At 37.5% G+C, this 18,251-nt stretch overlaps 1 protein-coding gene across 1 annotated transcript; it reads right to left on the bottom strand.

The window, feature by feature from the left end:
- Positions 1 to 1,959: 1,959 nt before the first annotated feature.
- GCM1 (glial cells missing transcription factor 1) lies at positions 1,960 to 17,755 on the bottom strand. The gene is made up of 5 exons (XM_015821228.1): positions 17,654 to 17,755; positions 15,361 to 15,613; positions 7,851 to 7,963; positions 6,134 to 6,253; positions 1,960 to 2,697 (listed from the first exon to the last, which is right to left on the bottom strand). The coding sequence occupies exons 1-5, from the start codon at positions 17,753 to 17,755 to the stop codon at positions 1,960 to 1,962; spliced, it is 1,326 nt and encodes a 441-aa protein (XP_015676714.1).
- Between the last annotated feature and the right edge of the window lie 496 nt (positions 17,756 to 18,251).

Here is an 18,251-nt window from a genome sequence, read left to right as displayed (position 1 = left end):
TTGGCACTGAGCAACATTTCACTGTAGAAAAGGGGAATATATCATTCAAGCATGATAAATTGAATGTTTGTAGCCATGTATATGCTTGCCCAGTTTTCTCCTAGTTGTGACATGTTTTACTTTGTCAATGGGGATGCTACGCTATGGTAGCAAGTACGCCTGCAATCCGATGTGTGCCAGGATAATCTCAACAGCCATTTGCTATTTGGGACTCCAAGGACACCAAGCGGGTTATTAAGGTTCATTCAAACCACCTGCACTTAAAAATGAAGAACCAAGATGACAACTGAAATAAGCTGCAGATGGCCCCTCACCTCCTGGCAGCCATTACAGGAGGTAGGAACATGATGAATGCGGATAAGTAAAATAATTTCAGCCAGAATTATGGGATGCAGTTCCATCCCACCAAGATCTTTGGTTTCTTAAAATCTTTGGCTTCTTCCAACATCTGACGTAAGAACTAATGTTGTAATTCTGGGCATCCTTGTAGTAATCATTTACTAATTTATTAAGCTTATTTATTTTAGATGTAAAATGTGTACCCATCCCATTAAGTACATGCTGGATAAGAACTGTATTGGCTTATAAGGCTTTTTGAGTTGCTTTCTGTTCAGTAATTGGTCCCTCAAAATGGAAGAAGGAAAGCTGTTCCATAAAACAATAGGATAAGCAATTCAAGGACTGTAGCCTTGAGCCGTGGTGGCGCAGTGGTTAGAATGCAGTATTGCAGGCTCATTCTGCCGACTGCCAGGAGTTTGATCTGATTGGCTTAAGGTTAACTCAGCCTTCCATCCTTCCGAGGTTGGTAATATGAAGACCCAGAATGTTGGGGGCAATATGCTGACTCTGCAAACTGCTTAGACAGGGCTGCAAAGCAATGTGAAGTGCTATAGAAGTCTAAGTGGTATTGCTACTGCTTCTCTCAGGTGTAAAAAGTTGAAAGATCTGCTAATCTACCTTTCTGCCAAATATACAGGCTGATCTGACCATATGTTCCCTTTGCCAACTTTCGAGTTTCTGCTTTCCAAATAAAGAAACAGTCTTTTATTGTGTACAAAGAATGGACCACTTACAAAAGAGCATTTTAAAAATAATTTTGGTCTGCACCAGGACAGTTTTTAATGTGTGATGTTCAGAAGCTATGACACTTTCGTGGACAATCTATAAATTAAGATGTAAAAATATCCTTGTAATCATAATCAAAACATCAAAATAGCAATGAATACCAGCATTTGGAATTCCAGAATATCATTGTGAAATTAGATTACATCTTGCTACTCAAAGCAAAAGGTGAAAAGATGGTAAGTTAGTTGTATTGTTGGAGAGCAACCATTCTGGACTGAAGGAGAGCTCAAGCAAGAAATCAGCCTGGACTCCCTACATAAATACAAGAGGATAAGCAACCATCCCCTCCTCCAAAAGCCTCTGAGCCTTATCTGGTCTTTATCAAATGAAGGCTGCCAATCTGGGAAGATTCCTGTACTATGGGCAGAGACCAATAAAGTAGCTAGTTGGAATGCAACACATGTAGGTCTTGTGCCAGATTGATACATACTAAGAGTTTACTTGTAAAATGATCATTCTTGAATAAAATTAGTTCTATATTTTTATTAAAAAATATTTCTCACTCTGAGAAAAATAAAAAAATAGCTTTAAAATGTGATGGATACACAAATAAGCCTCACTGTATGCAGAGGAGTGCATCAAATCAGTGGAACTCTCAGTCTGTACTTTCATGATTAATCCACTAGTGCAGGCATAAGATAGTCAACTTATCTGCTGTGAAATACTTTACACAAATTGCTGCACAAATTGAAAAAAATCAGAAATTCAACAACAAAATGCAAAAGATTACCCATATAGGATATAACTTAACTGACACCCGGAATCAAGTAGCAACACAATGTTCATAATAGTTGAGAATCTATCTCACAACTTGGGGGAGATGATAAAAGAACTTCACCGCAAAGGAAAGAAGTTGAAAAACTTCTCATTGTTGCAGTGGTCAAGATTTGTATACTTTTGGTCTTCCTCGCTGGGCCACTCATTCCTTTTGAGGGGCAAGGAATTCTGGTAATAGTGATGGGCAGCATCTCCCATGAGGAAAGGATCCTCTGGAGACAGCTGACAAAAGGAATGGCTGCTGTTACAGAACAGGGGTGCTTTGATTTCAGATATATCTTCCCCAAGTATATTTCCAGAAGATCTGAAGGAGTGGTAACCAACCTTCACTGAGGATTCCCACCTACTAGGAACGTGTTGGGGACTTAAATCTACTGTATTAAAGGAAGATAGAGTCTCGCTGGGTAGACCTGGCAGAACTGTAGCAGAGCCACTGACATATTTCATTGATGGAAGATGCCTTCCTAAGTCAAGGTTTCGATTCCAGCTTTCCGGTTCCCCATATTCAGAACAGTCAGACGCTAACAATTCCATTGGGTCTCCACCATCATATTCACTGCTTCCAATCGGCTTGTACTTGTCCAAGTATTTGCTGTAGCCCATATCTTGACTGTGCTCTAATACATAGGGCAACTTTGTGGAACTGAAGCCTTTGGTGAAAGTCAAGCAATTATTTAGTTCTTGAGATGGGTTCTCTCTGAAGTATCCATTGAAGTTATTGTGCGATATTCGGTCTTCATGTTTGGGAACAATTAACAGTAAAGTATCATCCCTTTGCATCTCTCCTGTCAGGGACTTAAGAAAAATCCATCATAATACAATTCAGCTTTAATAAAGACCCATTCATTCTCAAAGCAAAATTATAGTTGAACTCCAAATGTTGGGTTCCTACTCAAATTATCATGTGAAGTCACTGTGCTCTTTGATTCAACCTTTTGAATGTTCTCAGTTACTGTGAGAGTCAGTTCTCACACAGACAGTGAAAACTCAAATAAAGGCAAATTTGATCGTTGTGGGGAAAAAAGGCCCGATAGGATCAGTCAACTTGCCCCAAAGAGGGAGTCATATTCTCCACTAGGAAGAATTTTTAACTCACTTTTTCTGTTTTCTCCATTTTCTCCCTACATTTAACTTGACCTTAAAACAGAATCCTGTCTTTTTCTGTGCTGGATGGTTACATCTGGTGTATTATTATTTTTTAGCGAAGCAATAAGTTGCTTCTGGTAAGACTAATAAGTAAATGTAAAATTTCCTCCTCCAGAAATAGAGCCAGAAAGACTAAAAAAAGGCTTCAGCAACTGAAAGCTATTCCTTTCTAAGGGAGCTGATAAGTAACTTAATAATGATATTACACCCAAACTTTTGAGCAGTTTTTTTTTTGGTATAATATAATGCTAGATAAATGGGAGAATGCATGGACAAATGGACTAAAATTCACATTAAATTATAGCTTGACAGAAAACTTTTATAAAATGATGTATGGTTGGTACTTCACAGATAGACTAGTGAAAATGTATAAAGGGATTTCTAATAAGTGCTGGAAATGTAGTCAAAATCTAGATTCATTTTATCCTATGTGGTGGTCTTGCAAATATGTGAAAGCATACTGGATAAAAATAACAATGACTATGCAGAAAATATTTAAGACACGAATATCAATGAAACCTGAAGCTTTTCTGTTAGGTTTGATGGACAAGCCAATTGAAAAACAATTTGGGGTGCTATTCCTGCACATGATAACGGCTGCGAGGATTGTACTTGCCAAACAGTGGAAAGAAAAAGGAATGCCAACTGTTGAAGAGTGGATTTTGAAATTGACTGAATTTGCAGAGATGGCGAAATTAACTGCTTTAATTAGAGATAATGGACTAGACATTTTTACAAGAGACTGAAAACTGTTTGTGGACTTTCTACGGGCTAAATATAATAACAGATGGTTAACAGGCATTTGAAGAATAGTGTAATGTTTAGCTCAACCTATTGACTGCTTTTTCTTCATATATCTATATCTATACATATCTATATCTATACCTGTATCTATATCTACAGTATATAGATATAGATAATAATAATAATAATAATAATAATAGTAATAGTAAAGTTGGAAGGGACCTTGGAGGTCATCTAGTCCAACCCCCTGCTCAGGCAGGAAACCCTATACCATCTCGGACAAATGGCTATCCAGTCTCTTCTTAAAAACTTCCAGTGTTGGAGCATTCACCGCTTCTGGAGGCAGGTTGTTCCACTGGTTAATTGTTCTGACTGTCAGGAAGTTTCTCCTTAGTTCTAGGTTGCTTCTCTCCTTGCTTAGTTTCCACCCATTGCTTCTTGTCCTGCCTTCAGGCACCTTGGAAAATAGCTTGACTCCCTCTTCTTTGTGGCAGCCCCTGAGATATTGGAACATTGCTATCATGTCCCCCCTCGTCCTTCTCTTCATTAAACTAGACATACCCAATTCCAGCAGCCGTTCCTTATATGCTTTAGCCTCCAGTCCCCTAATCATCTTTATTGCTCTTCTCTGTACTCTTTCTAGAGTCTCAACATCTTTTTTACATCGCGGTGAACAAAACTGGATGCAGTATTCCAAGTGTGGCCTTACCAAGGCATTGTAAAGTGGTATTAACACTTCATGATTCTATCCCTCTGTTAATGCAGCCTAGCACTGTGTTGGCCTTTTTGGCAGCTGCAGCACACTGCTGGCTCATATTTAGGTGATTGTCCACTAGGACTCCGAGGTCCCTCTCACAGTTACTACTATTGAGCAAGGTACCCCCTATACTATACCTGTGCATTTGATTTTTCTTGCCTAAATGTAGAACCTTGCTTTTTTCACCATTGAATTTCATTTCGTTAGATAGTGCCCAGTGTTCAAGTCTGTCCAGATCCTCTTGTATCCTAAGCCTGTCTTCTGGAGTGTTGGCTATTCCTGCCAGCTTGGTGTCGTCTGAAAATTTGATGAGTTCTCCATCTATCCCCTCGTCCAAATCGTTGATGAAGATGTTGAAGAGCACTGGGCCCAGAACAGAGCCCTGGGGCACCCCACTACACACTTCCCTCCATGTAGATGCGGCTCCATTGAAGACCACTCGCTGAGTATGACTGGTCAGCCAGCTACGGATCCATCTGGTGGTGATGCTGTCTATCCCACATTTTTCTATCTTGTCAAGTAGTAGGTTGTGATCTACTATATATATGTGTGTGTGTGTGTGTGTGTGTGTGTGTAGATATATAAATGTAAAAGAGGAGAATTTACTGCTTTTTCTTTTCTTTCAGCACCCAGACAGAATGAAGCCTACATGTTAAATGTTAAATTTATTTGATAAATTTTTCCTCTTTTTGTACACTATATATTTTTCTTTCTTATTGTTGCTAGTGTTAGATGTATGCTTTTGTTTTGTTTTGTTTGTTTGTTTTTCTGTTTTCTATTTTACTTTTTATGATAAAACAATAAAAAATATTAAAAAAATAACATTAGAGAGATAAATTCACATTTAAAAATAATAAATTTACAGGGAAAGTGTCCTTTCCATGGAGGCTGACTCCTGGTGATTCCATGTCAATATTCTTTTGGGTGTCTTAGAAATAATATTTATTTATTTACACAGCAAATTTATATAGCTGCCCATCTTACAAAAAAGTGATTCTGGGCAGCGTACAACAAATATATAAAACAATAAAGCATAATCATATGGAAGGGTTTGGCCATTGCCTTCTCCCAGAATTTGACTTTTTGACTTCCCAATTGATGGTTTTGATGGTTTTTTTTTTTTGTGGTCTCCAATACAAGTGTTAACTAGTGTGACTTTGTAGATTTTTTTTTTTTAGATCAGCCAAATTTTACTAAGTGCTACCTCTTAGCTCAGGGGTGTCAAACTGCCAGCCTGCAGGCTGGATGCGTCATCCAGAAGCCCTGCCCACCCCATCGCTGGCAATGTCAAAACTGTCCCGATACATTGCGCGACATCAGATGACGTCGCGAGTTTGACATGTCTGTCTTAGCTTGATTTTTCTTTGGATTATTATATTATAGAGAAATGATTGCCACCAAAGGAACCATCCCTATTGAGGAACATAACTCCAGGGAGGGCAAATTCTACTCAGGCTCTACTAATATCAAACCTTCAGTCAATTCCCCCTTCATGCTGAGTCCTCACTGGATGCTCAGTTTCAGGAGGCCCATCTGTGACAACAATATGTGGTCATTTGGGTATTGGATTCCACGAAAATTTACCTCCATCTCTCTGTTCCTCTTCAGTCTTGGAGAAGTTGAAATATACGCTTTTTGTATTGACCTTCTTGCTTCTGCTTCCAGTTTGGTTTCTGGTCTTGGGTGATCATGAGCTCCCTTTGACTTAACAAATAAGTGAAAAGAGGCATAATAATATAAAGATAAGAAACAATTTATAGTATCATGCATACCAGTGAAAGAGGTATAAATTCCAGAATGGCCTTAGGGCCCTAAATTAAGTTAAGGAATTTAATTAAGGAGAAACTTCCTAACAGTGAGGACAATTAACCAGTGGAACACCTTGCCTTCAGCAATTGTGGACGCTCCATCATTGTAGATTTTTAAGAAGAGACTGGACAGTCACTTGTCTGAGATGGTATAGTCCAGGGGTAGGCAACCTTGGCTCTTTTATGACTCATGGACTTCAACTCCCAGAATTCCTGAGCCAGCATGGATCAGCACGAGTCATAAAAGAGCCAAGGTTGCCTATCCCTGGTATAGGTTCTCCTGATTGAGCAGGGGGGTGGACTAGAAGACCTCCAAGGTCCCTTCCAATTCTATTCTATTCCATTCCATTCCATTCTATTCTATTCTATTCTATTCTATTCTATTCTATTCTATTCTATTCCTAAAGTTATTTGTCAACCTGCTCCAATTCTTGATTTTATTTACTTAATTGAAAGTACATTTTCCTGATGTAGATCATCTTCACCATATGTGGGAGGAAAGAAATCTCATCCTTCTACTTACTTATTTGTTTATATGGGTGTTTTTTTTAAAACCTATTAAAATGCATGGAGTTTTTAAAATTTCACAGAGACTGTGAATTATTTTTAAAGAAATGATTAGACTTCTTGGGGAGGATTTTATCTAGACCAGGCTACTATTTGCATTTAATTAATAAAATTAGAAATTAGATAGGATAATATATTTGGGTACTATTTAGTTCAATAATAGATCTAAAAATATATATGTATTTGTATGTACATATATGTATATATGATTTCAGATTCAGGGATTATGTGGGAAAGAGGTCTCCTATTAAATATGCCTAAGCATCAAATCAGGTTTAAAATATGATTTAGTACCTTCTAGAACTGCAACTCCTAAGAATCCCAATCATTTTGTTCCTCCTGGATGGGGCTTTCCAGGACTTGCAGTTATGGAAAATGTTATGGAAGAAATCAGATTTCATGAACTGATTGCAAATCAATATAAGCTCAATGAAGAGTGCAAAGTGACATGTGGTGTTTTGTGTGGTTGAATTTTAACGTAGGTTTGGGCTCTAATCATTTAATGGGGACACACCATGGTCATGTCTCTCTAGATCAGGGAACAAAGACAGAAATTTAGAAGCTTTTCTGGATTTGGTTGATGGTACCGTTTCGTGAGTTTTGTGTCATTTCTTTCAACAAGCTTCTAGCAGTTGCTGGTATGACCCAACTTGTATAAGATTGGTCCCAAATTAGAAAGACTTCCTGGATCCCCCAAAGCAAAACATAAGGCCAAACATCCCCTGATGGACAAACACCTTATCAGTCTACATCCCAGGTTCCACTATGGCAAACAAGATGAATGTTGGAAGCTTCCAAGAAGAACCCAAAAGGTATAGTCCTCTTCCATCATTGTTCCTAGCAGGTTTTTGTTCCTACCCTTTCAATAGCATGCATTGCTCATCATCAAAATAAATGAATTAAATATTTCTTTTGTTTTTACTTACCTGAAAAAATATGAACCGTCCTTCGTGTCTCCAGAAGTTTGTTACAGGATATCCACCATGGCCTCGACATGGAATCAGTTTCAAAGGTCCATTACAATTAGGACATGGTTTCCCTACAGGATATGGACCACTCATTACTGGCATTCAAAGCATAGTGTAAGATTAATCCAGTCTTCAGGTTATACAGCAATAATCATCATTATGAGCATCTAAATCATAATTTAATATAGAATTCCAAACCTGGATCCCCACCAGATACATGGACTACAGTCCCAGAAATTTCAGTAGTGGCCACACCCGAAGTGAGAAGTCCGATAATTGAAATCTACAAATCTGGAGAAGGTTTTTATAAAAATAAAAATGGGTATAATTAGAAATTGTCATTATCCAGTCCAAAAGTTTAAGCTTTCCTGATCCAGATTGGAAGCATATTTATTTGGTTAAAAGAAAATTGGTAACGGTTTCCCCTGTCCAGTTGTATCTGACTCTGGAGCACTGTCTCATCTCCATTTCTTAGCCAAGGAAGCCTGTACTTTTTGAAGATGCTTCCATAGTCATGTGGCCAGCATGACTATATGCCAAGAAGCACAGAATGATGTTACCTTCCCACTGAATTGGTACCTATTTATCTACTCACATTTGTATGCTTTCAAACTACTATATTGGCAGGAGCTGGGACAAGCAATGGGAGCTCACCCTGTCCACAGCACTCGGGTCTCAAACTGTCAATTTTATAGTTGATAAGCCCAGGTCTTAACCGCTAGGCCACTGCAACCCCTGGTATGTGCTACGTATTTATTTCAATGACATTCTTTTTCAAGGATATTTGATTTGTACATATAAAAATGCTTTCACATGTATAGGGGGCTTTCTGATTTTCATACAGCATAAGATACATTTCAAAACTTCTCCTAAACTCCAGGAGTAATTTTTCATGTATGCAAGGGATTGGATTAAAAGAAATCTACACATGGACCTTGGATTTTTAACGATGTGTAGAGCCCACTGAAACAAATGGAATTACTTTTATCCATTATTCTGTCCACTAAATATTGTTCAAACTTGTTCACTTTTGCTTGCTTATAAATCTTAAATATTTGTTCTAGAAAAAGAGACAAATGCACCAGAGATAAATTCCTTGTGTGTCTAGTCAGATATAGCCAAATAAAGTATTCTATTCTATTCTATTCTATTCTATTCTATTCTATTCTATTCTATTCTATTCTATTCATAGGTACACATTAATTAACCAAAGGACCTATCCATGATTTCATAACATAAACCCAATTATGTTTCCCCAGAAAGAAAACTCTTTGAAATAAATGGACATACGATTACAGCCTCAATAAATATTACCGTTCATATTTTTCCAAGCAAAAATATTTGACAAGGTATCTATTTACAGCGTTCCAAAATTGCCTCAAGTTGTTTTGTAAAAGAACCTAGTAGCTGAAAGTTATACTTTATCTGACTTTCTCTACCGTTGCAATATTTTTTTACAACACTATTAACGATAAACATCAGCTTGTAAAAGTATGCTTTATATTACTCAACATTTTTAAAATAGTTTTCAAATATAATAGCAAAGCATATACCACATCTATAAAGTCGGGAGAGAGAAGGAGATTAGTTAATTATAGGTAGTCCTTGACCTATGTCCACAGTTCAGCCCAAAATTTCTGTTGCTCGGCAAGGCAGTTGTTAAGTGAGTTTTGTCCCCTTTTGTCACAATTAAGCAAATCACTGCAATTGTTAAGTGAATCATGTGGTCCTTAAGTGAATCTGGCTTTCCCCATTGACTTTGTTTGTGGGAAGCCAGTTGGGAAGATTGCAAATGGTGATCACATTGGGATGTATTTATGACAATAAATACATCCCAATTGCCAAGCACCCAAATCTTCATCACATGACCCTGGGGGCGCTGCAATGGTCATAAAGGTGAAAACTGGTCATGCCACATTTTTCAGTGCCCTTGTAACTTTGAGCGGTCACTAAAGGAATGGTTGTAAGTCAAGGACTACTTGTAGGTGCCATTGAGTCAGACTCAAATCCTGGAGACCTGGAGAGGAACAAAGGAAGATCCAGCAACAATCTGTCTACCTCCAAGAAGATTTTAGTAATCCATTCTATCCCATCCATCCACTTCACCACTTGACTTTTCTGCCTTCTACATTCTTCAACTTTGCCCAGCATGGGCCATTGTCTGTTACCATCAGATACCCGAAAGATATGATTTTCTGTTTGCTGATGATAAGTCTCAAGGAAGCAGTCGGTCAGTTTTAGCTTGTCTAGGACTTATGGGTTCTTCTTGCAGTCCATAGTACTTAATATTCATCTCAAAACCAATAGTTCCATGCTCTGTCTTCTTTGTCTCACTCTTTTTTAATGTCCAAGTTTCATAATCACATTATCTTTGGAAAGGCTGTTGCCATAGCTATTTTCATCTTGGTTGTTGTCAAAATATCATTCACGATCTTGTCTCAGGTGTTACTTAGCTGCTTTCTCACCAGAATGGAGTAGCAACCACTTTTGGAGGACAGGCATCTCCTTTCCATCATGAATGTGAACTTGAGGCACATTTTCTTGTTGCAATTTTAAAGTGTTCTTTTTCCCTCCCAACAACACCTACAAAAATATAGGAACTTCCTGGCAAGCGAAATACGCTAACTTGGAAAGCTATTTGGCAAAAACAGAAGGCTAGAGTTAGACTTAAGAGATCTGATTCGACTTACCAGATGGACTACTACATGATTAAACATTTGTTTGAATATGGTTAAAAGAATAGATAATTTAGGATATAAAGGGGTCCTATAGTAAGAGGGATAAGAGAAATAAGTAGTATAGTATTTTTTATAATATATAAAATGTTAAAATACTGGAATGATGTATGTGGATGGAAAGTTTAGACATTTAAAGGTAATTAATTCTGAGATAATTATGACTGAGAAGAATGATTTGAATACTGAGGGGGAAGTAAATAAGATTTTTGAAAATAGGACATATAGTGACTCAACAAGATGACTTTTATAAACATAAGCCGCTCAGAAAAAATGTTATATGTGGATGTTATAGGATATATAAGTAGTATGGTATCTTTATAATATATGAAATATGAAAATATTGGGATGCGGTTATGTAAATGAAAAGTTTGGATATTTAGGTAATTAATTTTGAGAAAACTATGATTGATAAGAATGGTTTGAATACTGAGAGGAAATTAAGTTTAAATAATAGTTTTGAAAACAGGACACATAGTGACCTAACAAGATGACTTTTACAAATACAATTGAAACATAAGTTAATTAGAAAAGATTGTTATATATGGATGTCATTGTTATCTGTACAAACATAAAAAATGTTTATATCCAACCTTGTATGTATTGAAAATATTATTATATTTATCTAATGTTGACAAAGGAGAATACCATTGGAAGAAGGGAAGTTCAAGGAAACATACTATTTATTAATATATTGACCATGGAATTATAGAAATTAATTATTATTGATTGTTTTTTCAAATATATGAACCCAGACAACATGCTGTTTACTAAGCACTAAAGATTGTTATTGCAAAAAACCAATAACATATATTTTTTAAAAAATTAAAGTGTTCTTTTTCCTTTTAGATCATCTTGAACACTTCTGTCCATTTTGACTGATGTGCTTTGCAGGCTAACTACAGCAGTTCATTGACAATGTCCCAGAGGCAGAAACATCACTTCAAGTACATCAATGGCTACCGTAGTATCTAATGTCTTCTAGAGCTGCTTTTATCATATATGCTATAATATGACAATAAGTATAACTTTTGCCATTTGGATTGAAGGTAGCAGCAAGATCCAACCCCCTTAATTACTTTTTTTTCTTTCTGTGTAAGTGAAGTTCTTCTACCTTAAGTGACTGCAGAACTGTGAAATGGTGAATCGCTACACTTATTTGAAAAAAGCCAAGGGAAACATACAAAGTTCAAAACAACAAAAAGGAAGAATTATAAACAATTTCCCCAGGTTTTAATCCAGGAATCTTCTAGTTACAAAGAAAGTGCTGCAATTATTGTGATATGCCAGCTATAGCATTTGTAGAAGCTACGAAAGACCAGCAAGGCAGTAAGAAAGAAAATTTTATTTAAAACCTTGTTATTGTGTTTTGATGCTTTCATTTTGTATATACTTTCAGTTTAACTGGGTTAGTATAGTATACATAGGTATACATATGTATTCATGGATATGTGCACATCCATGCGTATCTTTCTCTCTCTCTCTCTCTCTTTCTCTCTGCATGCGTATGCACATGTCTATAAATACATATGTATATATATAAGCTAATACACACTGAAAATTTACACTGAAAATATATATACTGTAAATATACAATACTACACACACACACACATGCATATACTGTACATGCATGGGGGTACACATACATATGCATAATATGCATACCCATATAAAAGCATATTTAGTTAGGAATACCCACATGGAAGGAAAGTGATTGGCCCCAGTTTTTTAGGAACAGAGAAGTGGGAGGGCATATATAAATAAGCTATAGCTTTCTTTCCTGGGATGAATAAGTTTTTAACTGCTTCTGCACATACGCATGTTAGCTACAGTATCTGATTTCATGTCCCTCTGCCTGTTGATGTGGCATTTTTCTCCCCTTGTGTGATGGCATATGTGTTTGTGTGAGCAACTCAGGGTTATAATATATAAGACAGGCAGTCGTATATGCCTTTTAGATAAATTATATTTAAATTTTATATATAATTTTATATACGAATGTGTTTGGCAATTTATATATAATTTATTTTATATATTTATTCATTCTATAGTCCAATTTGTGAAGGCTTTCAGTATAATCTTTCCAACTTCCTGGAACCCAATTTTCTTGGATTAGATCTCTACTGTGATTATTCTTGAATATCCCTACTTTAGCTGTAAACTTTTCTATGGTTTTTGGGTCATCTTAAAAATAGCTTTCATTCTTTTCCCTGTTATTTCTTTCTATGTGATGATTCTCTTGATTGAGGCATCTGTTCTTGACCTTTATTGCTTGACACTGAGAGTCTGCATTCAGCATCTCTCTTGTAGCCCAAGGCTTTCATCCTTCATCTTTTTGGTCTGTCATGACAACTTGTTTTGACAATCATTTTGCTCCTTCCCTCCTTGAAATATTGTTCTGCATTGTTTTTCATAGGATCTTTTTCTTTCGCATAACTCTTCAGGTTCTCTTCTGCAGAAACTAAGAATGGTAAATGTGTTCACCTGGATCTCCTATTCTACCTGTAGGTCCTCCAGTCCAAATGCTGCTGACACACACTATTTAATTTACTAAGTTTCACTAGTAAATTTTATAGTAATTATTCATGTTCTGATACATTGCTCCATGAGGATTCTTATATTTATATGGAGTATAAATATATGGAATATGGACAACAACTCCTATTACTTCCAAAAATGCCTTTTGAACCTAGGTAAATCCCACAGACATCCTTAAAAAAAATAAAATGAGAGACTGTGACTGCACAACAGGGCTTTGTTTGAAACTGTGTCCATCTGATCTAAAAATGAAAGTGAGGGAAGGAGAGAGGGAGAGAGAATGAGAAGGAGGGACAGGAGGAATCTTGGCAGTGTATACATTTTGGTCAGTGTATACATTACATGCAATCACTCTGTATATGTATAAACCTCTCTTATGACAGCTGGTCTGTGAAAATAACCCCATCAAGCTCTTAAATTTCAACTAAGTACACTTATCCCCAAAGTTGCCTATCCTCGGGCTAATTATTTAAATAGAAGGATGTTTCTATTTCATTGGATAATAGTTCTTGGGGAGTTGATACCTCATGGAATCATCAGCACAATAGTTTGGAAATCTTCCTCATTTCGTGTGGTGGATGAAAGCAAATATCAAAAGAGTAACAATAGCTCCCCAAAAGTGCTTTGAAGGCAATAATGACTCACAAATTCTCTTAATCCTATTCCACATTAGTAGACTGTGTTACAAGGGGAGGAATATATCAATAAGGGAAAAATCTTTCACCACTGACATGTCTTTGAATATCTTCATGTGGTCCTGTCTCCAATACGTGTCAGGAAACTTTATAAAACTGTCATTATGGTTTTTATAGGTTTTTTTTAAATTACCAAAGGCCTTTAAGGAATTTTCCTTGAAGAAATTGGGCAAATGTGTAATTGTGTAAATTATGGGATCACCTTTCTTATTTTTTGTGATGCATAGAGGATCTTCTTGATGAGGCTACTTCAGAACACAAGGGATAGTCTTACAACTCAAAAAAATAAAAATAACAATAAAGGAGCAGTGTCCTCTTCCGATTTCTTAAGCTAATCTACAGACAAAGAACAGGGTTTCTCCTGCTCTTCTAGTATTTATTTATGTTTAATTTTATTTATTTACTATTGTGGTAATCTGCTCCAATCAGTAGGTTCTGGGAGGCAAATAACAGTAGTAGTAGTAGTAATAATAATATCAATAACAATAATAACAACAATAATAATATAGTAGTAGTAGTAAGATGTAGGCCCCCAAACTATCAGCTGATTGAAAACTATAGCAAAAGAGAATTTTTAAAACAGCCTTACGAGCACTAGTAGGAACTTTGAATGTGAGGTGGAAGAATTACATGAACTTCTTAGGTTAAGCACTTCCACCACATGTGTCTACCAAAGACCAAAGGCCTCTTGTCCATGTCTCCCTGGTCTCACCTGAGGGGGGAGACTCAAAGCTCTTTTCAAGTCATCCTCATCAAACTTTGATTTCCCCAAATTCACCAATCGGCAACCACTACAGAAAGTGTTTCGTGGTCACCTTAAAAAAAAACCTTTGGTGTCTCTTGATGTGACGGGCTACTTCTGTTTCCACTGCCGAAATCAGTTGAGGTTGAGCCACACAACATGATCAGGCTAAAACAGCTGATTAAACAAAAATCTGGGCCTGCTGAGACTGACTAAACTGAGTGAGCATATCGTCAGATGACTTCACCAGATTTGAAGCATAAACGCCTATGAGCCCTTGATACTGAATCACACAATAGATATCCTAACTGCTTCTATAAGCGCAGCGCTGGGTCAGACAGAGCCCTGAAATGATAGTGCTTAGGAAAAATGAAATTATATCTCCCAATCTGCTAACCCCAACCCAGATACAAGGGAAATCCTAATGCATTGAGATTTGGCCAATGAGAAATCAAAAGCCATGAAAACCCCCATAGTACAATCATTTACTGTTAGTCAGTGCATCACCCTGAAGATTTTGCATTAATTTATTTCAATGGAATCTCCACTGAACTTTTGTAGTAGCTTAACATTAGATTGCAGTGTTGTTGTTTTTTAAAAAAGGGGGGGGTGGTTGGATTGGCTCTTGTGATTAAAGTTAGTTGGGTTGCAAGCAGAAAGGATCTTATAGGGATGATTCCTGAGTATATTTTCTATGAAAGAGAAGCCAACTCAAGGAGTGCAGGAGAACAGTCTCGTCCCTATGACATACTTACTTTGCTGTTTCTGCCTGGCTTTGTCACATATGGCTGGTCTCAGGTACAACTTCCCTCCATCCAAAGTGGAGCAATCACTGTCACAGACCACAACGCCAAGGCAGGATTTTTTTAATATGCGCGAGTTGTGATTATTGGTGTTCCTCATGGCCCAGCTACTCAGGTGCCTCTGAGCACTTTTGTCATCTGCGCTGTAGATGTATTTTATGTAGGAATCGGGCCATTCCTGAAACCAGTCTGTCTGTTTCACATCCTGCGAGAAAGCCAAAGAATTTTACATTTGAAATGAAGAGAGAGAGAAAAGTAATACAGCTGTTTTTCGTTCTGCAGATTTCTGAGTTTGTGACACAGGCTCAGATGATTTTGAAAAGTTTAGGCTACACACCCAGGAAGAGAACTTGCCGGAAAACATACCAAAAGTTGGAAGAGAAAATATTTAGGCATTAACTTCCCATCCATGGCCCTTAACTTTTAGTCATATATACAGTAATAGGATTGGCTGTTCCACTGAAATCGATGGAAATTTAGTTAAGCATGATGAGAGAATCTGTTTTGGTGACTCTATTTCAAGGCTGATTAATTAGCATTCAAGCCAAAATATCTGTCTTGTTTTAATATTATGAGATGGCGGTACAAGGACAAAAGTAGGTTTCAAGCTACTTTATTTTTTGTTTTCCTACATTATTGACCTCTATATTTAATACATGCATTATTACTTGCTGACCCCAGGTCATTAAATATTAGCATGTCTGAGAATGACAGAACTAGGTTAATTACATTCCCCAAGAGGGGAAATGTTAATGACGCTCATCTTCAAGAATTCCAAATATATCTGTCGTCTTGCAAGAGGTGGTTTTAATTCATGCGTGCACAGAGGAAAATGCAAATGTATCAGAAAAATGATACATTAGTTTGTGGCTATTAGTTTGGTGAAAGAACAGAAAAAATATGTTGCAATAATATAGCAACAATTGCTGGAATGAGAATACAAGCTGCCAAGCCTATTTTGACCAATTTAATAGGGTGTCACCAATCTTTGGTGAATTCTCTACTCCTCTCCGTAACATCAGGGTCAACCAGTGACTTTCAGAGGTTTCAAATGGAGGTTTGAATTACGTGTTAGTTTGGATGACAATGGGTTGGATGTTGACTCATCCCATTGATCAGTGTTACCCAACGTTGGCAGCTCTGAGATGCGCATGCTGGCTGGGGAATTCTGGGAGTTGAAGCCTAGACATCTTAATGTTGCTTGCAGTGGGAAACACTGCAATGAATCAGTAGAGATTTAAATAAAATAGTACAACCCTATATATACATATTTACACAGAAATTTATTCTGCTTAGCTCAAGAAACAGTCTACTGCCGTGGTTCTCAACCTGTGGGTTGGGACCCCATTTGGGGTCGATCGACCATTTCATGGGGGTCGCCAAGCAAGGCTGTCCGCCATTTTTTTATCCGCCATTTTTGTCCCCTTTTCCGGCGGGTGCCTTACCTCCCTTGGGCTGGGCCAGCTGGTGGTCGGCCTGCTCCGTCTCTGCCGCTTGCCAGCTACGCCTCGGCCAGCGCAGGGGGTGGAACCACACATGCGCGGCGCTCCCGGGCAGGGAAAGTCCTCGACTTACGACCGGTTGGGTAGTCCTCGACTTACGACCGGTTTAGTCCTCGACTTATGACCGCTTTAGTCCTCGACTTACGACCGCTTTAGTCCTCAACTTACGACCGGTTGGGGTCGCGGCATTAAAAAGGTTGAGAACCACTGGTCTACTGAATGGATCACACGTAAGACTAAATCATGGTTTCTTTAGCCTTGTTTAAAATGAACCCACAGCCACAATGTTAGTTTCAGGGCACAGCCATCTTATTCAATTCAATTCAATTCAATTCAATTCAATTCAATTCAATTCAATTCAATTCAATTCAATTCAATTCAAGCATGTTCTGAATCAAATTAGTGATCTACTGAACACGTCCATGCAATTTTCTTGAAAACAGAATGGAAATGGTTTGCTGTTGCTTTCTCTGAAAAAGTTTTCAACTTTTAACCTACCGCCCAGGTAATCTCCTATCCCAATACCAAGAAGGTCCCACTCCACTTAACTTCCAAGCACAGGTAAGGTCAGCCTGATGCTGCCACCTGCTGATGCATGTAGTACTATATGGAATAATACTACCAGTAATAAATACTGCATTAATAATAGTGACTAAAGATAGACCATGGTTTTTGCAAAAGTTAATATGGAAAAAAATAATTTATGTTTGTGTAAAAGGAGCATTACGTTAGAAGCCACCTACCTTGGGAAGTTTGATGTCATTAATATCCCAGCTGAGAACTTCCTCATTTTTAGAAGACAAGTTTTCTCGTTCCATGCCAACATCAGCAACAGCTCTCAGCATGTCAGGATTTGTCCCCTGGATGGAACAAGAACAGCCTCCACTGTCAGTTTTTGAAGTGGTACGGCAGTCCCAGCTAGCAAGCACTTTAGGACCAGGAAGCAATTTCCCGAAGCTAAATCATAGGTTGTTCATTAAAGATAAAATCAGTATTCTTTTGCTAGAAAAACCCGTTCCATTAAAAGTTTTGCAAGCAGCAAAGACAATGGAAACTGTAGCTTCCAGACAAGACTGTGGTCTTTGGAAGATGGCATTAGCAGAGGTTTACAGCAGAAGTCCTTCCCATTGTTCTAGAATTTTAGGAATCAGAGCTCTCTCTTATTTTACATTAAATTCACTCTCAAATAAATGTGCCTTAAGACATAATTGTACTTTTTGTTACAAATTTATTACAAGGATTATGGCAGCTCTTGTTCCCTCTCTTGGACTCCATACCTTTCTTAGCTAATAGTAAAATATGTAAGACTGATGGGTGGGGTGGACTTGGGTTTAGTAGATA

This window comes from Protobothrops mucrosquamatus, unplaced genomic scaffold (genome assembly GCF_001527695.2).
Source record: "Protobothrops mucrosquamatus isolate PMUCROS unplaced genomic scaffold, P.Mucros_1.0 scaffold1278, whole genome shotgun sequence".
Lineage (NCBI taxonomy): Eukaryota > Metazoa > Chordata > Lepidosauria > Squamata > Viperidae > Protobothrops > Protobothrops mucrosquamatus.
This window is presented reverse-complemented; position numbering and strand designations above follow the sequence as displayed.

Bases quoted from the DNA above. Each gene is read 5' to 3' on its own strand.
- GCM1 (XM_015821228.1), bottom strand. From the start codon at position 17,755: ATGCTGAGAGCTGTTGCTGATGTTGGCATGGAACGAGAAAACTTGTCT. The intron at 15,614-17,653 runs GTAGGTGGCTTC...GCTTTCTCGCAG, and splicing joins ATGACATCAAACTTCCCAAG to GATGTGAAACAGACAGACTG. The intron at 7,964-15,360 runs GTAAGTATGTCA...CATATCCTGTAG, and splicing joins AGCCAGGCAGAAACAGCAAA to GGAAACCATGTCCTAATTGT.